Source organism: Suricata suricatta, chromosome 5 (genome assembly GCF_006229205.1).
Source record: "Suricata suricatta isolate VVHF042 chromosome 5, meerkat_22Aug2017_6uvM2_HiC, whole genome shotgun sequence".
Taxonomy (NCBI): Eukaryota; Metazoa; Chordata; class Mammalia; order Carnivora; family Herpestidae; genus Suricata; species Suricata suricatta.
Window position 1 is genome coordinate 4,043,625 of NC_043704.1, and position 24,078 is coordinate 4,067,702.

The 24,078-nt window shown below is 60.9% G+C and overlaps 1 protein-coding gene across 1 annotated transcript in view; it reads right to left on the reverse strand.

Annotated features, from left to right (window-relative positions):
* RIPK4 (receptor interacting serine/threonine kinase 4) overlaps positions 1 to 14,809 on the reverse strand; it is a 21,025-nt gene extending 6,216 nt beyond the window's left edge. Inside the window, exons 1-8 of the mRNA XM_029940618.1 lie at positions 14,690 to 14,809; positions 14,175 to 14,519; positions 9,251 to 9,399; positions 7,507 to 7,556; positions 5,225 to 5,383; positions 4,391 to 4,494; positions 2,733 to 2,994; positions 5 to 957 (exon numbers count right to left, since the gene is read on the reverse strand). Coding sequence (XP_029796478.1) covers positions 5 to 957; positions 2,733 to 2,994; positions 4,391 to 4,494; positions 5,225 to 5,383; positions 7,507 to 7,556; positions 9,251 to 9,399; positions 14,175 to 14,519; positions 14,690 to 14,809 — 2,142 coding nt within the window. The remainder of the gene's footprint in view (positions 1 to 4; positions 958 to 2,732; positions 2,995 to 4,390; positions 4,495 to 5,224; positions 5,384 to 7,506; positions 7,557 to 9,250; positions 9,400 to 14,174; positions 14,520 to 14,689) is intronic.
* Positions 14,810 to 24,078: the final 9,269 nt, after the last annotated feature.

Here is a 24,078-nt window from a genome sequence, read left to right on the forward strand (position 1 = left end):
CAGCCGAGTGCCCGCCGGCCGCCGCCAGGTGCAGCGCCGTCTGGCTCTGGGGCCCGCGGGCCAGCACGTCCACCTTCTCCTCCAACAGCAGCTTGACGGTCGCCAGGTGCCCATTGCGCGAAGCCAGGTGCAGGGCGGTGCAGCCCTCGGCCGTCGCCGCCTCCCGGGCGGCACCCCGGTGCAGGAGCAGCCTGGCGGTGCTCGTGTGGCCCGTCTCCGCGGCCACGTGCAGCGGCGTCTGCGAGAGCTGGCTGCGGACATTGACGTCGGAGCGCAGGTCGATGAGGACGCGGGCCACGCGGTAGTGCCCCCGCTGGGCGGCCAGGTGCAGCGGCGTCCGGCCGTCTGAAGTCTGGGCGTCCACGCTCACGCCTGGCTGCCTGGCCAGCAGCCTGACGAGGGGCAGGTGGCCCTGCCAGGCGGCGTAGTGCAGCGGCACCCAGGCGTCCTTCCCCGGCAGGCTGGCGGTGATGCCCCGGCGGAGCAGGACGCGCACGACGCCCTCCTGGCCGTGCTGGCAGGCCACGTGCAGGGGCGTGCGGCCCTCGCAGTCCGTCTCGCTGGCCGACGCGTTCTTCTCCAGCAGCAGCCGCGCGCTCAGCTCGTCGCCGTTCTGGGCCGCGAAGTGCAGCGCCGTCCACCGGTCCTCATCCGCAGCATTGACGCTGATCTTCCGGGCCAGCAGCAGCTCCACCACGGCCCGGGCCCGCCGCTCCACGGCCACGTGTAGCGGCGTGGCGCCCCTCGCGTTGGTCAGGTTGGGGTTGGCGTTGTTCAGGAGCAGCCACTTGACGCACTCCTCCCGGCCGGCCTCCACGGCCACGTGCAGCAGGCTGCGGCCGCCGTCCACCACCAGGTCGACGTCCTGGGGCTGCAGGATCTTCATCAGCCGGCTGGTGTCCCCGCTCACGATGGCGTCCACCAGCTTCTTTTTCTGGACGTCCGTCGTGCCGAGATCTACGGAGGGAGGGAGACACGAGGCTCAGGCCGGGGGCCGCTCCCCGGGCCCAGCGGGCACCTCGCACGGCCCCGCCTCCCCAAGCCTGGCATCACTCCAGAGCCCGCCCGCCGTGTTGTTAGGTCTCAGGCGCAGCGGGGAGACTGTGGGCGGGCCCTGGCGCTCTGTCAGCTTGCAAAGTCAAAGTCATTCTAGGGGCGCCTGGGGGCTCAGCCGGATGAGTATCTGACTTTGGCTCAGGTCATGATCTTACTGCTCGTGGGTTTGAGCCCCGTGTCAGGCTCTGTGCTGACAGCTCAGGGCCTGGAGCCTGCTTTGGATTCTGTGTCTCCCTCTCTCTGCCCCTTTCCTGCTCTGTCTCTCTCTCTCTCAAAAATACAATAAACATTAAAAACAAAGAAACGGAATGAAGGGCACAGACCAGGGAGGCGTCCCAGTCCACCTGAGGGCTGACAGCTCCCACGCCGGGGACACGCTTCTGGGGCCATGGGCTGCGCCCACCCCCGCTCCACTGAACGTAAACTCCCGCTCTGGAGTCTGGGCTCTGATTTGCAGGAAACAAGCCCCCCTGCCCCCACCTAACGTGACACATTCTCAAGGGGACCCACGTGGGGGGGGTAGAGGGTGGAATTCGCGAAGGTACAATCCATCTGGCCTAATCGGTGTCCACGCAGCGTTGGAGGGGGGCCAGGAACGATCGTGTGAGAGCACCAAGGTGCGAGTCGAGGGCCAGACCCAGAGGGAGGCCCACAGCCCACTTCTCTCCCCCAGGCAGCCTTGTTGCCCCCCGTTGACCGCCAGTCAAGCTGCCCCCCGGGCCCTGCCTGCCCGTGTCTCTGTAAGGTGTTTTCTCAACCCCAAATGCCCTCTTTCGCACCCGAGATTCCACTCTGAAAATCCCAGGGGGCTCAGAGCACCCAGGAAAAGCATTTCTTTCCAGAAAGAATTCCCTGGTCTGCCGGGAAAAACAGACCTGCCCTCCTGCTGGGGTCCACGCTCTCCCCAGACCCTCTGGAACGCGCCCCTCCCCCCAATTCCATCACTGCCCTGAGCACGAACAGCCGAATTTTCCTGAAGGAGCTGCGGGACCACATCTTACTCTTCTGGGGGCAGCAAGGGATCTACCCTTTAGGGCCAGCCCCAGAACCCGGGGGCCAGCATTTGGGGCAGGGGCAGGGAAAAGGCCCCTTCCAAGAGGAAATCCCATCAAAATCAACATAAACACGTAAGATCACCCAACGGGGAAGAGCCCCATCCCAACAGGGAGATGACAGATGGGACCGTGGTGTCCTGACATCCAGGGACCACTCAGGCCCCCAAATGCATGGAGCTCACAGATAAGAAAGTAAAGGGGTGTCAGAGAAAGGGGGTACAGGCCTGACCTCTACTAGAGAGAGATCTGCGGGGTGCAGGGTTAGAATCATCTGGACTCACTTGGTACAACTCGGGGTCCTCAAGCTGCAAACCTGACGTCAGCCCCTACACCTGGTGCTGGCACCGCTGGGAGCCTCGTGCATGGCCGGGCAGCCTGGCCTGCTCCCCGCGCCCCTGAGCACCGGCCCCGGAGCCGCCACGCCGGCCACACAGCCAGCACCCGCTCGAGATACCCGCTCCGGGAGCCCCCCGCGCTGCTGCCTGCCCTGGCCGGCTGGCCGGGAGCCAGAGCATAAAGGACTGTGTCCGGAAGCTGGATGCCCGGTTCTTCCAGTTGCCCGCAGACCCCACGGTCCCCTAACTGGCCCACTGTTTCCCCGGATACGGGGTCCTCGCTTACCGCCCGTCGAAGGCTCCCGCTCGAAAGACAAGGACAGCGAGCCCCTGGAGGAGAAGGCGGAGTCCACCGAAGACACCCCCGAGAGCCTCTTGCCGCTGCCGGCCGACGGCAGCGTGGACTCGGAGCAGCTGCGGCTGAGCTCGTCCGGGCCACCCAGGCCCCGCGAGGTGCCCGCGTCCAGCTGGGACAGGAGCTCCGAGAGGCTGTAGTCGCTGTCGAAGGTCGGGGCGGAGGCCCGCTTGAGCGGCGTGCACGCGGGCTTCTGCAAACCAAGCAGAGAGAGGCGGGTGAGACCGCCCAGGGCACAGGCGGGAGGCGGAGGGACAGGGGACGCTCAGTCCCCGGCCAGCCACCCACATGGGGTGCTCGGGCCGTCGCGCCGCACGCACGGGGAGCCCACAGGCCCCACGCTGTGCCCGCCACGAGAGAGACTGACCCCTCACAACGGGAAGCCTGGTGGCGTGGGCCCCAGCCTGTCACCACGGTGCACATGAGCACGGTGACCTGGACGACAGGTGGACCGTGGCTGTGCTGCAAGGGGGTGCACCCTGGATGCTGGCCATGCCCTCCCCAGCGAGCAACAAAGGGAGGAGATGGAACTGGGGGACCCCTGCCCTGCACCCCTGCCTCCGAGCCATGTGAGTCTGGCTGGGGGGCTGCGTGGGGGGCGAGCACGGGGACCGGCCCAGCTATGGCATCAGCAGCACGTTCCAATCCAGCGTGCCTAGGGGGGGCCTTCTCAGGGGTCTCCCCAATGGGCTCTCTGAAAGGCAGGTTTCTGGAGGGTCATTAGACCCAAGGGTGCTCACGACTCCTCCTGACTCACACCTGCTTGTCCCTGGTCCTCTCCCACATCAGGAACCGTGAGCTACTGACTTGGTGGCTTGGTGCTCCAAGGACCCCCCCGAGGGCCGGGTGCCTTGCTTTCCCTTACCAGTGGCCAGGCTCTCCCCGCCAGGCACATTTGCTCCCCAGCCTCATACACATGCCCCTTTAAGTTCAGACTGTGGGCACACGGTGAGTGTGGCCTTATCTCCCGGCCTCACACGGATGGCCCGGGATAAATGGCCTAACACCACCTAACACATCAGGAAGCTCATCAGATTCCCTTTACAAGTCCGCCATGGCCTTGTGACCCCACGGGCACTGAGTGAGCCGTGGCCTTTGGAGTCTTATCACACCTCACATGACCCACATGAGCACGCCTACCACCGACCGTTTCCGAGTAGCAGTTAAAACGCGGCCAGGTTTCCAAGTCAGGGGTGCGGAGCCAGCCAGACCACAGGTGCCCAGACCCCCCGCCCACACCACACATGGCCCTTCCGTTCCTCTGTTCAAAGAGCATCCAGCCAGCAGCTCATCGAGGTTAAGTGTGGGCCCACAGTGTCCATCCCTAACCGCAGACAGAAGGTGAGGACAGGACGTGGCTGGGCAGGAAGCCTGGGGCCACCAGAGCTGGCCACACGACCTGCCCTCCTGCTCCTGACCGCAGGGCCCTGTGGCTGGCCTATGGGCCAGGGCTGTGCCTGCCAGGTGAGCTGAGTGGTCAGTCCAGGCAGCAGGCCAATGTGTCCCTCTCCAGAGGAAGGAGAGGCCTCGAGGGTGACAAAATGAGACCCCCTCCCCCAAAGTGATCCCTCTGGGCAGGTCCCCGTTACCGGGCTCTTGGGCTCCGGTGGCTGCTTTGCGTCCAGGTCCTGGGCGCCCTCCTGCACATCACCGTCAGGTCTCTCACACAGGTCCTCAGTTTCAGACGTAATTTCTTCAGGGGAGAAAATAGAAAAGACCGTTGTCACTTGGCCGATGACTTCTGCATTCGCTGCTTGAAGGTGCCACCTCGGGCAGGGACAGGAGGGGCCGTGCCCCCCGGGACTGGTCAGCTCTGCGGGCTCCTAGGCTGTGCCCAGAGCCACTGCACGGGCCACACTGGGGCCTGCTGTGGGCGGTCACCTGCAGGATCTCGCCGGGTACCAAGCAGGAGCCACGGCGTCCCAGTTTCCCAAAGAAGCCTCCCCCTGGGCACCCTGTCTGCGAGGGCCACCAGAGCACATGCCTGGGCCGGCGGTGCCCGGCGGGCGAGGCTTCTCTCGTTCCCTCCAGCGTGCTTTCAGCATCACGACTGGTTCTGGTTTTATTGAAATCACTTTGCTAACCCAATGCTACAACCACTCGAGGGGGGAGAGACCCCAAAGGAGACACAGAGAAAGCCCCGGGGAGCGTCTCTTCGGTCCCCTGGCGACATCCCGCTGCTGCTTCTGACCCGCAGCCCCAGGCACGCTCCTCGGGGCTGCAGCTGGGGCAGCGGCTGGACCGGAGCCGGCCCCGAGCGCTAGGCGCCCACGGCGGGGGGGGGGGGGCCTCCCCGCCCGACCAGGCAGGGCCCGCCTCGGTGCCCCCACCCGCACAGCCGGCCCTCTTCCTGCCTGCTCTCCGCCCCCCTCCTGCCCTCGGACTGCACCGCACAGGGCACCCCGGGGACTCCCCGGACTCACCCTGGAAGGTGGGCCGTTCCCGCGGCTCCCCGTGCCAGCAGCGCTGCATGAGGCGCACGAGGCTCTCACAGGCCCGCGGCCGGGCCCTGCACACGGGCGGCAGCGCGGGGCGATGGCCCTTCACCACCTTCACCATGATGTGCAGAATGTTCTTCTCGTCTGTAAAGGGAAGGGCCCCGGTCAGGGCAGCTGCACGGGGCCGGGCCCGTGCTCACACTTCAGGAGGAGAGGAGTGTGTGGCGAGCGCCAGCCACACGCAGTCGGCGGTGCGAAGCCCAGGGCCGCCTCACGTCCCCGTCCGTGCGGAGCGCGTCTGTCCCCTCTCTCAGGCTGCAGAATCCCCTGTGAGGCACCGAACGGAACCCGTGCGTGCACCTCCCGGCACACCTCTCTAGGCCTCAAGCTCAAAGGGAAATGGGGTTCAGGGGAGGAAAGTATCCGACCAGGCATGTTCCGAAGCGGCGTGCCTGTCACAGGGAGGCAACCCTTAGAAATAGTGAAGTCACGTGGTCCAGCTGCCAGGTGAACCCAAATCTCCCCATGAGGACACAAGACCCTTCCGAAACTCTGATTTCCACCCCGAGCACAGGCTCCAGGTGCCCAGGATGCCTGGCCCGCCTGAGTGAGCTTCTGTCTGAGGTGTGTAAGTGGGGGGCCTTTTCTCCTGCAATTTACAGTGTGGGGCCGCACCCATCCTCTGCTCAGAGACAGACTTGTGACTGTCCTCCTGATCCTGGTCACAGACCAAGGGGCCCAAGGCGAGCGTCAGCGGGCCCACCTTTCTCTGTGCTCAGCCTAAGACCGCAGTGACCATCACGCTGGACCCCCGTGTTCCCGGCAGCCCCCCCCCCACGCCCCGCAGTTCCCAACACGCCCATGGCTGGGGCACCGCACGCACGTCGGCAGGCCTGGAACACTGGCCCCGAGTCCCTGGCGCCTGCCGGGATTCCAAGCGACGCTGCGCCCACCTGCCCGTTAAGTCTGGTGCGAGGGCAGCCTCAGGCATCCACATGCCACTTCCATGCCCTGCAGGCCCTCGAGTAACAGGAACACAAACCCCTGCTGCATTTCTGACACCAGACAGAGGACAAGAGATCAGGAGACCCCTTTCACTTGTCTGCCTTGAACTCCTCAAGTCCCAGGGAGTAGGACCAGGGGCTCTGGTTCCCGACACTTATGTCCTGTGCCCCGGCTTGGACATCACGTCTGTCAGAGCCTTGGGTCTGAGCGGCACGCTGCTACACCCATGGGCGGCCAGACCACACCTCCTTGGGGGAGGAGGAGTCCGGGGGACAGACGGACAGACACCCACCCGCTCTGGCTCCCGCCGGGAGCCTCCGCAAGGAAAGGGCCCCAGACCTCGGCCCCCACGTCGACTCTGCGTCTTCAGGCAGTTTTAGTCAAACCACAAAACAGCGTGAGCAACCCACACGTGCCCTTAGAGAAAAATCATGAGGCTGAAAAGGTGCTCGATTTTTATGACGCATCAAGGTATCAGCACCGGGAGGACAGAGCCTAGGGCAGGGGCCGCCTGAAGGGGAAGCAGCGTCACAGCCGTCACTTGGCAGGGAGGTGACCTGGGGCACACTTCTGTGTCCAAATCCACTCCAGCGCCTGGAGATGGGCGCCCAGCAGCGGGAAGGTGCGTGCCAGCACTGAGGCACACGCTTAAAAATGGGTAAGATAGTAAATTGTGTATTTAACCATATTTAAATAATAAAGAAGAACTAGCTGGAAATAACCACAGCTGGCAAATCCATAGAGAAAGCAAGCAGATGGGCGGTCGTCAGGGGCTGGGCACGGGGTTCCCTTTGGGGGCGAGAACATTCTGGTGCAAAGCAGCAGCGCAGCCGCACAGCAGCAAGTGCGCCTGATGCCGCCGCACTACGCACTTTAACTGGAGAAAGAGATGAATTTATGTTGTGTGCGCTGCATCTCACTCACACACACTCTCACACACACACACACACACATACACACACACACACACACACACACACGAATGAGCTGGTGCCGGAAATGCCCCACAGACCCCTTCAGATTTCAGCCTTTCCTTAGGTGACTTTCTCAGGTGACTTATGCAGCAAGGCTGCGCGTCTGCACCCAGGGAGGCCCTGGGCTCCATGAGCCACGCCGGGCAGGACAGAGCAGCACCCCCACCGCCCCCGTGGGAACCTGGGGCACAGGTGTGGCTCCGAGAGAGACAGGACCGCGGAGCACGCCCTCCTCCACTACAGGACAGCTGGACACGCACTCCCCAAAGAGAAGCAGCAGCGGCTCACCTGCGAACGGCTTCTTCTGCGTCAGCACACCCCAGATCACAATGGCGAAGCTGTGGGGGAGACGGGCGCGTTAGTGCGTGTGAGCAGAGCCTGGGCACAGCCAGAGCTCTCCCGCACGGCAACGCATCCGAAGAGGACACTGCAGAGTCCTCAAGGAAACGGGGCGGTGGGGGGGGGGGGGTGAGGGACAGGGAGTCAGAAAACGGGTGGGGGAGGGGAGAACACCACGATGCTTGTCCCGGACTCTAAGCAAGCGCCACGCAGAGCTTATCGGGATGGCAGCTTGGATGCTGCACCACAGACACCGCCCCACCAGCTGGGGTCCTGGCTCAGACAGCAGGGGAGGTGGGGGGTGGGACGGGATGTGGGGACAGAGGAGGGGATGGGCAGTGCTGGGGGGCAGGGGGCCAAAAGGGAAACAACCACGGCTCCGTTGCTGGACCATCTCATGGGGAGAAGGGCCCGCGTCTGCCTGAGTCCCCCCATCTCGGGGGGGGGCGGGCAGGGCACCGAGATGCCGACTCCAACCCGGGTGGTGGGGGAGGGGCAGCTGACCTTCCTGGAGCCCTGTTTCAGTTGTTGGAAAGTATATTTTCCCTCTCTATCTATACATGTCTTATATAAAACTTCTCTGAATATATCCCCCAAAGCGCAATCCAACAGATTTTAAGAAAACAAAACCCGGAGCGCAAACGCTGAGGAGCCGCCCTGAGCTGAGCTCCGCGTGGCTCCTGATAAGGACACGGGAATCCTCCTCCGAAAACAACGAACGTCTCCAAGTTCAGGGCTCGAAGCTCTCCACTCGGAAGTAAACCCAGAACGTCATTCTCCCCAAACACCACGAGCCGTGACAAGGCCCCGGGAGTGCCGCTGGACGGCGGACAGTCAGCCCGGAGCCCGGCCACACACGCGCACAAGGGTCCCCGTCACCCAGCCCGCTGGGGCTCCGGGGGCCCGTGACGTCAAAAAGGCACAGCTCAGTGCTCTGGGGCCCAGGGCCACCGTCACCACGTGTAGGACCAGGGCCACCGTGAGGGCCAGGCGCACACTCCCTCCCTCGTTTCTCCTCCAACTGGTCCGGGTGAGTCAGGTCTTCGCAGTTTGGGAAAGGAAGGCGCCGGGGACTTGGGGTTCTGCTCAAGCACGTAAACGCCACGGATGCCGTTTGTGAGCTGCCCCGGACGTGTCTGCGCTCCTTGGTCAGAGTAAGTGACACAAGGAGCACGAGCCGCTGGGCCACAGGAACTGGTTCCGGGAGTGCAAATCCGCACACGCACAGACACACACGTCACCTCCGGCGGCGGCTCCCCCTGCAGATGGGCCGCACAACCCCACGCTTGGTAGACACTCCGGAGCTTTTACAGCGTGGATGCTGCCCCGGCACCATCTCGAACTGGCACCTGCCACCACCGTTCTCCACCCGGGGCCCGCATGCGCAGGGGACAGGGGTCTCGTGTGCACCTGCGGCACAGGGGCTGATGAGCTACGCGCCCCGACCCCTTCCGTGTGGACTCAGCCTCACGTGTGACGGCCTCTGGGAATCGGGGGGCAGAGCTGCCCCTTGGGCCCACACGCACACCTGTCCCCCACCTGTCCCTCACCTGCCCCACACCTGTGCCACCCCTGTCACACACCTGTCACCCATCACACCATCCCACACCTGTCGCACACCCACTGCACCCCTGTCACACACTCATCACACACCCACAACTTATCACACCCATCACACACCCTTGTCACACACCTGTACACGTCATGCTTGGTGTCGAAGAGCCGGCTCTTCTCCCGGATGCGCTCCGGAGGGAGGTAGGCGATGGTGCCGAACAGGCCGTCCATGCTGAGGTCATGTGAGTGGGACAGCCCGTTGCACTTGGCCAGCCCAAAGTCGGAAATCTGTAACACAGCAATCAGACGGGGCTCAGCAGGCTTCACCGGGGCCTCACCGAGTGAGGCAAGAGGCCGTACCCCTCCCTCCATGGGGGCGTGTGGCACAGTCCCGACGCTGGCCTGCAGGCCAAGGCCCATGCACCCCCGGGAGGGCAGGGAGAAACGGCCGGCCTGGAGACACAAGCCCAAGCCCTTAGGAGCTTGACGGACACAGACCAGACTTCACTCCAAGGACAGGATTCGCCGGGAGACGGAGCTCGGGCAGATTTACCGACTCCCGCAGGCACCGCGGCTGCCAGCCCGCGTCAGCCCAGGGGCAAAGCCAGGCTCCTTCAGGTTTTCGGGTAACAAAGGAGAAGCAAGGTCTGGGGCCAAGGCCGGCGGTGGTGCCAGGGCCCACTGGGGAGGCGGGCAGCTGGCAGTCTGCTCTTTAAAGGGAAATGTGCCTTCGGATGCCTTTAAAATGTTTACTTTTTTATTAATGTTTATTTACTTTTGATAAAGAGAGAGGAAGAGACAGAGTGTGAGCAGGGGAGGGGCAGAGAGAGGGAGACCCAATCAGAAACAGGCTCCAGGCTCTGAACTGTCAGCACAGAGCCCAATGCGGGGCTCCAACCCACAAACCGTGAGATCATGACCTGAGCCGAAGTCGGACACTTAACCAACTTAACCAAGGGAGCCCCCCAGATGCCCTTTAAAGCAAACAGAATGCACACCACACAACCTCGAGGGGCATTCTGCCCTCCGCCTGGACCCAGGACGCTTTGTGAGGGGCAGGTACTCACTGGCCCCTTCACCAGATGCAAGGCCCCCAGATAAAAGGTGTGACACAGGTGCGGGGAGCCACCCGCTGAAGACACACCGGGGCCCCCCCGGTGCAGGCCCCACACCTGCCCCCTGTCCTCCTCTGGGCAAAGGTGTCTGGAGAGCTCGGGGACCCACAGTGAGGGAGACAAAATCATCACGGACCTGCTGGCAGGCACTGGCCGCCCCCAGATCCCAGCCCCCCCATGAGTCAGAGCCCTGGAAGCTGGCAGACACACTGTGTGTCAGGAGTTACTCTGAAGCCCTCTAAGGACCCCCAGAACTGCCCCTCAAACACGCCCATGGGGGGATCACACGGAGGGGACCCGTCGGGCTTCACTTCTGGGCACCCCATCCCCTCAGGGCGAGCCCACGGCCCGGCGTCATCACCGAGCACGGAGAATTTACGAGTGGGGACCTGGTCCTTCACAGGATCTCTGGCCACGCCTGCAGGGAGCTGACGGAGAAAAGGCTGCAAGACCGGGCAGGGCCCTCCGTCCCCGCAGTCGGGCTGGCTGGGATGGCACGGGGCCACTCGAGCAGGGACAGGGGCCCTTCACCTTCCCGGCCCAGCTGGACAAGCCCAAGCAAGGGCACGGTCAGGGCTGTGCTGGCTGGAGAGAAAGGCCTTTCACACCACAGGAGAACAGGGCCCACGGGGTCCCTCGGGACACAGTCTGGGCAAACTGGACCGGAAGCAGCCTGAGATTTTAAACTCCGCTATTTCAGGAGGCGCTGCTGGCTCAGTCGGTGGAACATGCAATTCTTGATCTCACAGTTGTGAGTTCAAGCCCCACATGGGTGTGGAGCCTATTTAAAACAACAACAATAAACTAAGCTATTTCCTTTTCAACGGGTTTCCTCCATTGGTATTTAACTTAGTTACTATTAACCTCAGCATTAACATTAAGTCTCTGCAGTACACTTTGGAAAGTGGGTAGTTGCTGTGAAATGTCTTTTCCGTGTCCAGGGAGGTGGACTGGAGGGGCCCATGGGGAGCGGGGGAGCTCACAACTCATGATCTCATCTCAAGATTCCAGACTAAAGTTGTATGGCTTCAAAGAATTGCAGACCGAAGAGCGTGCAGCAAGCCGGCGGCCAGTCACTGCGGAGCCCCAGCCGACGGGGCCGCCAGACCGCGCCCTCCACGCTGCCCTCCTGGGGACGAGGCACCGTGTGGTGTAAACGTATTTGTTTGTTTGGGGCTGAGAAGGGTCACAGAAAAGCAGCTCCATCAGGAGCCTCTCAGAGGGCTGGGCCCGGAGCCCCCCCTCAGAAGTGACGGGGTCGCCGCCCTCCCTGCCAGCTCTGTCCTCGGTCGACCCAGGCTCCTTAGGAACCACTCAGGTTCGTGCCTGCGCAGCAGGGCTCCCGAGTCGGGCGTCCCCGAGGAGACGGACGGGAAGAGCGAGCTCGGGTGGAGGAAGCCGGAGCCGAAGCAGAAATGACAGAGTGGGAGGGGCCCCCGGCGGCGCACACTGGACTGCGCCTTGCCCTGCTGAGCCGGTGACAAGGGTCTCCTGCCGACCCCACATCGGAGACGCTCCCTGGACGGAGTCCACATCCGCGGTGTGCAGAGCATGGCTGTGCAGACGGCCCAGGCCCTGTGCTGGCAGCGCCCTCTCATCCGTGGCCGCTTACAACACAGCCAGCAGCGTGACCCCACCTGCCAGGCGACAGAGCCGGGGGCAGGGGCCGTGCCCGCAAGGAGGGCACTGAGAAGTGCCACTTCCTCCCCTGAGGGACACCCACAGGCCCCAAGCGTCCCACGTGACCTATGACCTGCTGAGAGTGGAGGGGAGGGGGGAAGCAAACAACGAGACAAAAGCCCAGGCAAGCACCCCTCCACCCCGCCCCTGCAGGCATCTCAGGGACCAGGCCAGGGACCCAATGGCAGCCTCTCAACCCCTTCCCGGCAGCCGCCATCACGACAGTGCCTCAGAACCCCCTACCCTGATCTGCCACAGCCTCCTGCTTCCCCACCCCCTACACAACCTAGACTTTTCCAGGACTCTTCTGACTGCCCCCTCCCCCACTCCTGAGAGCAGCAAAGGCTGATCCTTGGAAGGCCCCGCCCTGCCCGGTTACACCCCTGGGAACCCCTCCGCCAGCCCACGGGCTGCCTGTGGGACACCCACGGGCCACACGCTGTTGGGGACAGCTCACATGCAGCAGGGGGCCAGGAGGGACAGAAGGACTCCGCAGAGCACGGAGCCTGGCTGCAGCCTCCGCTGGAGGGCCACAGGCGGGGCGGCCCTGGCTGCAGCTGAACCCGTCTGAGCCCCAGCCAAGCGCGGAGCGGGCTCTGCGGTCGCCTCCGCTTTCTTGGGGATATCCAAGCCTGAGATCAGAAGCTTCATTCTTGGGGCACCCGGGGGGCTGAGCAGTCGGCTAAGCGTCCATCTCCTGGGCTCAGCTCATGTCATGAGCTGACGGTTCATGGGTTCGAGCCCCACGTCAGGCTCCGTGCTGGCAGGTGGAGGAAGCCTGCTTGGGACTCCCTCTCTCTCTCCCTGTCTCTGCCCCTCCCCCACTTGCATGGTCTCTGTCTCTCTCAAAATAAATAAACTTTAAAAAGGAAAAAAAAAAAAAGAAAAGGCTTCCCCCTTCCCTCAGAGCCCACGGGAGCGCACACCCCTGGCAATACCCCGGGACGCTAGCGGAGGCGGAAGGCCCGGCGGGAAGCCAGCACGCCAGCCAGAAGGAAGGGTGGCCCCCGGCGAGGACAGAACCCCGTAGCCCCCGTTCAGACCCGGAGAGCACGTCTGCCGGCTGCAATCTGATTTCTGAGCAACACGCATTCCAAGGACGGTCTGCAGTCACTGTCCACGTGGACATCACTCTCCCATCAGCCGCAGGCTGGCCGGGCCTGCCGCAAACATGGGGCGCAGTGAGCCGCCCATGCGTGCGCCCTGGTCTCACCTCTCCTACCGGACAGAGCCCAGGGGCCACGGCCACTCTGAACTCAGCTCCCTCCTACCCCGCAGGCCGGCCAGGGAGGGGATCCTGCAAGTGCCCTGCGACCAACCAGGAAAGTGCACAGGGGAGTCCCTCCCCGGTCCCCCCAGGGCACAGGAAAGGACTCAGGCCACCGCTCTCCCTGGTCCTTCTCACTCACAGGCCAGCACACAACCCTGGGCCTCCTGCACCACGTAGAGAAAGCCCATGACATGTGGCCCCCCTGGTGGCAATGACAGAACCCAGGACACAAAGGACTTCCAGAGAAGCATGTTCAAAGAAACACCAACCGAGGGGCACCTGGGGGGCTCAGTCGGTTAAGCATCCGGCTTCGGCTCAGGTCATGATCTCACGGTTGGTGGGTTCGAGCCCTGCATTGGGCTCTGTGCTGACAGCTCAGAGCCTGGAGCTGCTTCAGATTCTGTGTCTCCTTCCCTCTCTCCTCCTTCCCCACTCATGCCCTATCTCTGTCTCTCTCAAAAATAAACATTAAAAATTAAGAAAAAAAGAAAAGCCAGCCTGACAACATTACTAACTGTGTCCCAGCTGGCTGGTCCCCGGGGTTGAGTTCCACCGCTGCTCGTACCTCTCCATGTTTACAAACATAACCGGAGACAAGAACAACAGCAGGCCTTAGAGGCCTTGCACGACGAGAACGGAAAGAGCCCCCTCGGAGGTCTCGCTCCGTGGAGTCCCCTGCTCCCCGCCACCTCCCTCTCTGAGACCACGGGCAGGGGTGCAGCCCTAACCGCGGAGCCCGCGGCCTCACCCACGGCTGGACCCCTAACCGGCTTTCACACATGTCCAGTAAGACCGGAGGCCACAAACCCTTAAGTTCTTTCCAGGCACCCAGGACGGAGGCCCACACTCCAGGATCTGGGGAGGTCACCGTGTGCACCAGGGTCCATTTTCCAGCCACACACTTTGTGGCGTTTACACTGACCACGAGACTGGGGGTCGCTGGAGGCCTCACGTGCCCCCCCGGCCTCCCTGGGAGCCCAGCGCCCAGGCAACCCTACCTTGACGTGGTAGTGAGCGTCCAGCAAGATGTTGGCGGGCTTGAGGTCCAGGTGCAGCAGGGGCGGGGACATGCAGTGCAGGAAGTTCATGCCCACGGCCGTCTCGTGGATGACGCGGACGCGCAGGTCCCACGGCAGCGGCTCGGACGCCAGCAGCCTCTCCAGCGAGCCGGTCTCCATGTACTCCATGACCAGGCCGACGGGCTCCCGGCAAATGCCGTACACGGGCAGGACATAGCGGAACTTCGCCATCTCCATCTTCTTGGCTTCTTCCAGAAGCTCCGCGCGCTCCCTGAAAGAGTCGGAGGCCGTGAGACAGGTGCGGGGCTCGCCTGGGCCCTGACACTGTGGGGCGAGAGGCCTCCCAACGGGCATCGGAGGACACACACTCAGCGCTGCGGGGTCACGGGCGCAGGGGCCGACACTTGCTGGCCCTGCCCCACTGCTGGGGTGGGACAGACGCCCCCGTGTGACTGAAGCCGTAACGAAGTATCCATCCAAAGAACCCAACCCACCTTCGCTGAGCTCAACTCGCCAGCTGGCCCGGCCGCCGGCCCCACGCTGGTGCTGGGGGGCGTCAGCCGGTGACAGCAGGTCTGCCCGAGCGCCCCCTTTACTCCAACCACTGGTTTCATTGTGGCAAAATACAAACCGGTTATCACCTTCACCTCCTCGCCAAACAGTTCAGAGGCCTCACGTACGCTGAACCTCGTCCCTCGTCCCTGCAGACCCCTTGTGCCCTTTCTCCTGGCCCCGCTCACCCCTCGTCCGCCCCCTGTGTCTGCGAACCTGTCTGCGCACCTCACGGAAGTGGAATCACACAGGACTTGTCCCTGTGTGCCCGGCCCCTGTCACCCAGCATCTTGGCGTAGGGTGATCGGGGTCCAGCCACACCGTGGCAGGTTTCAGAACCCCGTCCCTTTTTACAGCCGTGTAATATTCTTACCGCGTGACCACAGTCACATGTCCAATCATCCACAGATGGACACTTGGGTGTACAAACATCTGTTCGCTTTCAACATTCCAGGCTCCACACCCAGGAAAAGGACAGGGGCCACATGGTGATCTGCGGAAACCACCAACCACTGCGCTCAGCCTGCCCCCGGTCCTATAAAGAACATACCGGAAGATGGTCTCACCCGTCCATGCCATACGGGCCATGGCTGCCTTCTCCCAAGGCCGAGACGGGCCAGTGTGGCACAGAGGCTCTGGTCTGCAGACCTCAAAACGTGTCCTCCTGGCCCTCCACGAAAAGTGTGCCGGTCCCGGGCCCAGGGTCGCTTCCTGGGGCAGCCCCCGGACTCCGATTAGAACCCCTGTGTCCCGGTCTGTGGCTCGCATGACGCCACCACTCCCAAGACCAAGAACTGCCCAGTGCAAACCGTGTCGGGCCCAGGAACCCCCTGTATAGACCATGGCAAGTGCATCTCAGCCAGACTGAAAATAAACCAGCACGCTTGTGAATTACCCACTACGTACTCTCAGCATTTATTTTCATTTTACTCCGTTTCTGCGGTCAACTAAGATGCAACAAGGGAGCCGCGAACCCTCGAGGAGGAGAGGGCTGTCTCCCGGACACAGGACGCCTGGCTGGCGGGAGGCCCAATGCAGAGCAAGGAAACTACGGCTCCTACCTCCCAACGCTCACAAAAATTAACTCAAAATGGGTCAGGGTCTTAAAAATAAGACCTGGGACCATAAAACTAGAAGAAAACATTGGGAAAAGCTCATTAATACTCATCTCAACAATGATCTTTTGGACATGATCCTAAAGCACAAACAACAGAAGCAAAAATCAGCAAACGGGACTCCATCGAACTCAAAAGCTTCTGCATGGCAAGGAAAACTGGGAACGGAGTGAAAAGGCAGCCTGCAAAATGGGAGAAGAATTTTGCAAACTGTATATTGGATAAGAGGTTAGTATCCAAAATAGGTAACAAACATACCTAATTAAAGAAGAAAAAATCTGATTTAAAAATGGGCAAAGAACTAAACAGACATTTGTCCAAAGAGGGCGGCACCGTGGCCAACAGGCACCTGAGAAGATTCTGGATATCACTAACCACCAGGGACATGCAGACCCAAACCACAAGATGTCACCTTGCACCTGTCAGAATGGCTGTCATCGAGAAGACAAGAGAAACAGATGCTGGCGAGGACGTGGAGGAAATGGGAACCTGTCCACACTCCTGGCAGGAAAGTAAATCGATGCAGCCACCACGGAAAACACAGTGAAGGGCCCTCCGAAGAGTTAAACAGGACTGTGACACGAGCCAGCAGTTCTGCTGCAGGGAGTATTCCCAAAGGCGATGAGAACAAGATTCCCACAGGATGTCCGCACACCCAGTTTATCATGTTTATCGTGACAGCCAAGCTGTGGCAACAACCCAAATGCCCGACGATGGATGAATGGACTAAAAAAAAAAAAAAAAAGGCGTGGTGCATCTACGTAATAGACCATTATTATTCGGCCATGAGAAAGGAGGGTGTCCCCGGCACAGCCTGGGGGGCTCAGTCAGTTGAGCCTCCAACTCTTGTTTTCGGCTCAGGTCATGATCTGGCGGTTGGTGGGACGGAGCCCAGCATCGGGCTCTGCGCTGTCAGTGTGGAGCCTGCTTGGGATTCTCTCTCTCCCTCTGCCCCTCCCCCACTAGCTCTCGCTCTCTCTCCAAATAAATAAAATGAACATTAAAAAAAAAAAGGAAGATAGCCTGCCATTTGCAACAGCTAGATGGACCTTGAGTACATCATGCTAAGTGAGAAACGCCAGAGAAAGTCCTGTGTGACATCACTTCAACGTGGAATCTAAAAACGACAGAGGATAAATGGTGGTTACAGGGGACAAGGCGGGCGGGAAAGACTGATGGTGTTGAAGGGCACAAACTTGTAACAAGTGCTCAATAGCCATAAACACAGTTTATTCAACATTGACAGTAAGTCTGTAAGTGACAAGCATCGCTCCGGTGGCAACCATGTTACAATATACGCACAGGTATCAAAGTGAGGCAGTATGGCCTTAAATCTACACAATGTCACGTGTCAAATGTATCTAAGAAAAAATACTTAATCTGAAAAAACAAGAAAGTTCATCTGTTTTTCCTGGAGATTGGGTTCCTGAGGAACATGTCTAATAAACTCCTAAAGGAGAAGTCTAGAATCACACACCAGACATGCCCTACTGCAGCTGGGAACTGAGCACACCCCGCATCTGCACACCGCCACGCAGGTGACAGGCCCGGGTGGCCTCAGGAACTGCCCCCAAGGCAGGTTCCGGCACCAGCAGCCCTGCCCATGGCCCACCAGAGCGGCTTTCCTGGAGCCCGGAGGCACCCGCTCCTGACCTCCTCCCGCACCTGCTCCCATTTACCGGCCTGATGGAGAGTTTGCCGCTGTACCAACCACACGAATCCATTTCTTACTCACTAGATGTCCTCCAACTATGTGCAGCCAGGCTTCCCACACCCATACGAAGACACCCACCAGGGAGGAAGGCCCGAAGGCCAGGGGAGCCCTGGACCACACTGTTCATCAGAGTGTGGCACCCGAGCTCTGCCCGCGCCCAGCACCTGTGCCCAGGGTGGTCCCCTGAGGTCCAGGCAGAGAGAGTGCAGGGGGCAGACACAGGGCACATTGTGAAGCAGAACCAACGAGGGGAGCTAAGCGATGGGTATGGAGAGAGAGCAAGGGTGCCCCAGACCTCTCCCAGGAGCCCTCTTGCGCACCTGGGAGAAGGGAGAGAGGTCGGCCTTGGACACACTCATGGAGGCAAAGACCCCGTGGGCCTTCGGAACAAGAGAACACACCGGAGAGGAAGTATTAGATTACTCTAAAACAAAACTGAGTTTGGCAAGGCTTGCTTTCTTGCTGTTCTGGTTAAATGGCCAATTAATGGGAAGCAAAATGCCCACGAGAGTGCGGTGCTGCGTGCAGGGTCCCCGGGCCGGGCTGAGGAGCGGCTCCTCCCCTTGGCCACAGAGGCAGAGCCCAGCCCCGTGCCCGGTCTCTCAGGCGGCTACACACGGGAAAGGCTGGATATCAGCATCAAGAATGGCTAAAAAGCCCGTCATCTAAAGACAGAGAAAATGGCATCCCCGGGCCCAACCGGTCTGTCCTCCTCCCCGAGGCCCCGGCGCTGCCCTCACCCCGCACGATCGCCACTCCGAGTGGCCCTCACTCCCGAGCGGTCGCAGTGGGCTGCTCTCCTCCCTATTGTGTTAAGAATCGGGGTTATAAGGGGCGCCTGGAGGGCTCAGTTGGTTAAGCATCCAGCTTCAGCTCAGGTCATGATCTCATGGTTCGTGAGTTCCAGCTCCATGTTGGGCTCTGTGCTGACAGCTCGGAGCCTGGAGTCTGCTTCCGATTCTGTGTCTCCCTCTCTCTCTGCCCCTCCCCCAATTATGCTCGCTCGCTCGCTCTCGCGCTCTCTGTCTCAAAAATAAATAAAAACATTTAAAAATATTTAAATAAATATGCTCGTATTGGGGAAAAAAAGAGAAAAAAAGAATCGGTGCTATCACTTGTCTGTTCCCATTGCTTTTTAATTTCAAAGTGGCTGCCTCACCAGCCCTCCCTAACCCAATTGTGTCCCTGGATGGCACTGTGCCCACTGGCAGTGGCCAGCGTCCTGCTCCCCAGGGGATGGATAGAGACCCCCCCCCGCCCCCCCCGCAATGTGAAACCGCTGGAGGCTCCCTTCCTGGCCCCAGGTTTTGAGGAGCCAGTGGCTCAGGTACTTACAGGCTGGACAGTAATGGGGGTCATCTTCCGGCCCGAGACACCCTGAGGAGCCTCCACCCAAGTCTGACTGATGACAAACAGGCATTCCGGGAACAAAGTCAATTACATCAAGGCTGAATTTCTCATTAAGTGGAGGCTCTGAGCAACTCTGCAAAGAAGGTGTTTTCTTCCATTTGCCCAAAGGGCGTAATACAGAAAGTCTGGGGGCTTTGGCTTGTGGGGCTCATTAGCGCAGTAACAGCCTTGCCCCCCAGATCACTCACTCTCGCTTCCCCACCGCCCCAGTTCCCCAGCTCCCAAAGTTCACTGCTCCTTGTGCCTGAGGCCCTTTCCACCCTAGGGAGACCCCACACAGCTTAGTTTAAAAAGTCAGAGGGGCGCCTGGGTGGCTCAGTCGGTTGAGCGTCTGACTTCAGCTCAGGTCATGATCTCAGGGTTCATGGGTTCGAGCCCCGCATCGGGCTCTGTGCTGACAGCTCAGAGCCTAGAGCCTGTCTTCAGTTTCTATAACTCACTCTCTCTCTAACCCTCCCCTGCTCATACTGTCTCTCTCTCTCTCTCTCTCTCTCTCAAAAATAAACAAAACATTAAAATTAAAAAAAACAAATCAGAAAAGCCCCCATTCTGGTTTGCTCCCAAATGCTGACCACAGCTTGAACGTTCTGAGAACCCCATACCTTCTTGAAAAGAATGCCAGGCAGGCTTGGCACCACTGAGCACACACGTAAGGACACCTCATCAGGGAAAACCAGCCCGTGTCCAAGGACAAGCGTCTGTGTTCTGCGGGCACCTCCATCAGAATGGCTGAGAGCAGAAAGGACCCCTCTCCTCACCACGCCTCCCTGAGGCAAGCAAGGGGGGCTCCCAGGACAGCCTCGGGGAGGTCTGAGGGGACAAGGAGAGAAGCCCCTTCACACAGCCCGGGGAGCGGGGTTGCCCAGGGCCCCCTAAGTGCCAGCATTAGTTTTGCTTAGAAGGCTCTGCACAAACATTTTGCATCTCCCTGATAGGCACCCAGCACAAATCCAAGTGTCCCCAATCTCTTGGCTTTTCATTAATTGCTTCAGGGACACCCCCACACGCCTACACCCTAGCAGTGCCCCCGGGACACCCCCACACACCTACGCCCCAGCAGTGCCCCAGGGACACCCCCCCACACCTACACCCCAGCAGTGCCCCAGGGACACCTCCCCATGCCCACACCCCTGCAGTGCCCCGGGGACACCCCCAAACGCCCACAGCCCTGCAGTGCCCCAGGGACACCCCCACACGCCCATGCCCCTGCAGTGCCCCGGGGACACCCCCACACGCCCACACCCCTGCAGTGCCCCGGGGACACCCCCACACGCCTACGCCCCTGCAGTGCCCCGGGCACACCCCCACACGCCCACGCCCCTGCAGTGCCCCGGGGACACCCCCACACACCTACACCCCAGCAGGAGGGCCCCTCACGTGGGAAGAAACCACTGACTTTTGTCAACAGCAATTATTTATTTTCAATATACTTTCCCTCCAAGCAGTGTTTGTGGCTGTGTTGGTGACAACACAGAAGACAGTAGAGACCCAGCACTGGGCCCACCATCACCACCGGGGGACCAGGGGGCCCTCTGCGCAGCATTGCAGGCTCGGGCTCCGGCAGGGCCTACCCCATCCAATCCCACGTCCTCGCTGTGCGGAGCAGAGTTCGAGGCCCCGAACCCACTGACATCAGCCTTAGTAAAGACCACCGAAGAACCACGGGTGCGGCAAGCGCACCTACAATTCCGCAGGCCTGGCAGCACGTCTCTTCCGTGGTATTTCAAACAGGCTCCTTTCCTTCGCCAGGTGGGCCAGGGTGACTAATTCTGACGCGGTGCCTGTCCCCAGCACCCCCACCGCCAGGACCTCCGGCTGGTCCTGGATGGAACACCTCCGGGCATTCTCAGCACTAAGCTGGGGTTCAATTCATTCAATGCTCTTTCTCAAAAGTACTTACATGAATTCAGGAGGTTTTTTTTCTCCTTTAGGACAGGCCGAAGCCCATTTCTCCCACCTCAGGGAGGACGTCGGGGTAGGAAGAATGTCAGAAATGTCATCAGACCGAATGTTTCCAAAAGACACTTTCTAAGCGGCCATGGGCGCCCTCTCTGCTCAGAAATTGCCAAGATGGGCCGGCGGTAAGGGGCGAGGGTCCCCTTCTGGGACAGGAGGGGACGACATGCTGGTGGTCTCTGGGGGGCAGAGGAGCCACACACAGCAGGAGGAGAGGGGCCGTGTGGTCAAAGGGGGCCAGCCACAGCGAGCTGCGAGAGGGAGGAACCGGGAAGCAGATCTGGGACCCGCAGCAGGAAAAAGGGTTTAATCACAGGTTAGCAGATGCCTCGGGGCCAGGCCTCCCCCTACCCGTCCGCGGTGCCCCCAAGGAGCCTCCGAGGGTTCCCACACTGCTATTTTTAACACCGACAAGAAGCGGGCTTGTCAGATCCTCGGCTCTGTAGTTGCAGACCCGGGGTTTGCTCAGGCTCGTCTGGACTAGCCGGTGCATGGGACCCAGGCCAGGCCCTCTGTTATTCAGGCTTCCTCTTAGCCCGAGGGAGGGGCGGGAACCTGGAGGGATGGGGCCTTTGGGGTCACCTGTGCTGGCCTCCATGGTAACCTGCCTGCCCCTAGACTCTGCCCTAGTGCTCATGACCCCCTAGTCAGGGAGGCCTCAAGTCTCCCCAGAGCTACCAGCCATGCCCATAGGGAGTGGGAATCATGGATCAGTAGGGTGTCCCTTGTGAAATCCCAGAAGAACCCCTTGGCAGCTCCTGTGCTGCCCCCCCAGCCCCCCAATCCTTGAGGCAGCCCCCGACCTTCCCTGCACAGAACTCCATGCCCACAGGCCTGAGCCAGCCTGCTGCTCCCAGGAGCCTGGGGTGCGGGTGGGGGTGGGGCAGCAGAGGGCTTCACCCGGAACCCCAGGAAAACCCCACTCCCCACTTCAGGGAACATCTTGCAGCCAGCAGGGTGGGGGTGGTGGGAGCGAGGAGCACAACCACCATTTCAAAGTCTAGATGCGACTCTGCAAGGCACCCAGCTCCTGCAGGGCACAAACCACCTCCCCGCTCACTGCCCAGAACCTGGGCCCGAATACAGTTGATCATTAACTTCCGGCTTCACACACAAAGAGCAGGGGTTTAACCACCTTTTCCATCACAGGAATCAGCCCCGGTGCACACACAGAGCTCCAGCCTGCCCTGCCAGGCGGCGAAGTGCAAGAGGTGAAATCTCTTCCTGTTGGGAGACGCTGACCTCCACGAGTCGCCCAGTAACATGCCGCCACCTGCCCAGTTCGGGCAGGGCAGGAAAGGATTCCAGTTAAAGGACAAAACCCTTCTCAACCAGGCGGTGCAATATCCTAAGTGATCCGCGTCAGGTGGAGAAACCCTACCTCCGCCTGGGCCACCCAGGAAAGGAGGGCCTGGTCGCTGGAAATAACAGACTCTGAGGACACCGGCCGCTGAGTCAGCCCGGGTATACCTGTGTTTACTTTGTTTGCTCCTCCAAGAACCCCGTGTGAAAAACTTTTGCTGGAGAACAAAACTCACTTGGACCAGAAGCCTCCCTCAGACAAATGCCCCCAAGAGCATAAAAATGTGGCCATGGCGAGGGTCTCTTGCCTTTCCAGATCTGGGATCTGACCACTGTGACCATTGGCCGGTATTCAAAGTGGGTTGGATTTCATCAAAATAACAAAGCGCCCCTCCCGGCCTGGGCCGTTCCCAGGATCTACTGCAAAGAGGGGAGGAAGAGCTGGCCTAGCACCTCACCTCTGTGATATTTTTATGGCACTTGTCACCACTCTAGTGACGTTTCCAAGGAATGCTGGGTGTGAGGTTCACGGAAAAAGCCACCCATAGCCCTGCCGTGTAATCTCCCAGGCCAGGACGAAAACACACGGGCAGCGAGCGCACAGGGCCTGATATCCTGAGTTGCAGCAGAAAACACTGCAATCCTTTTACCTTAGTCCTGGGGACTCAAACAGCCCCTGAGAGGGGACGTCATCGCCCTCCCACCCGGGGCGTTTGGAAGCCGCACCATTCAATAAGCCGAGGATTAAAAACCAGGTGTTTGAGACAGCAAAGGCTACGCAGGGCTTAAAAGGAGCCGTTTTCCTTTGTGTGTTGGGTCAGGCCTCCCTAAAGGGGACCTCAGCACAAAATACACAGCCAACGTCCTCGTTGAAGGCAAACTTTCACCAAACGATAACTTAAATGCTTACAGATCAACGACTGCAATGCAAATGCCAAAGGCTGAATCAAAAAAGGAGGTGCTCCTCAAGACCCCCCCAACTCCACCTCCACCCCCCCAAATTAAGCACAGACTACAATCCGCGGGCCCAGTTTCACTTTCCAAACGTCATTAATTGAGCACCCCCGTTAGGCTGGAACAGACAGGTTCTCGGACTGGGGTGCTGGGGTGCAGGAGGGCACTGTGGCTTGCCCACAAAGCGGATTAATGCAAAGGCCCCTCCCCAGAGGCTCGGCCTGGAAATAAAGTCAGCTGAAGCTAGAGTGTGTGGTCCGGAAGCTCTGGACGGAACATCACTCCACCCCACCCCGGGGCCGCCGGCCGGACCCCAAGGCCAAGCCTGCGCTCCGGACCTGCGGAAGCCTGGCCAAGCCCAGCCCAGTGCTTCCGACCGAAATAATTACCGTCTTATATACCAATTTGTGCTCCTGCGTAAATTACTAAGTAAGTCGAAGGGAGTCTAACTCACTCACAAAGCCCAGATCCCCACACGGCAATTTTTCTAAGCCGGGCGCAGACCGCAGCGCACAGGCGGGTCCCGGGCGGGCTGGACGCGCCTCCGAGGGACGCGGGTCCAAAGCCCAGGAAATCCGGGGCCTCACGCGAGGCCGGGAGCACCGAGCCAGCACCACCGGGCACCTCACGTTTCACCCAACGCGCCCCCCCGAGGTAGGAGGCGCGGCCGGGGGCCCGGAGAACTCGCCGCTCCGGCCTCCGCGTCCCTCGGGCCGGGCCAGCGGCGCGGACACCTCGGGGGGCTCCCAGACTCGCCCGGCGCACGGTCGTCCGTCCGGGGGCCCCCGAGGCGACCCAGGTGGAGAGGAGAAGCCCACCCCCCTCACCCCGCAGAATCCAGGCGCCCGGACCCCGAGCGCCGCGGCGCAGAGCTGCCAGG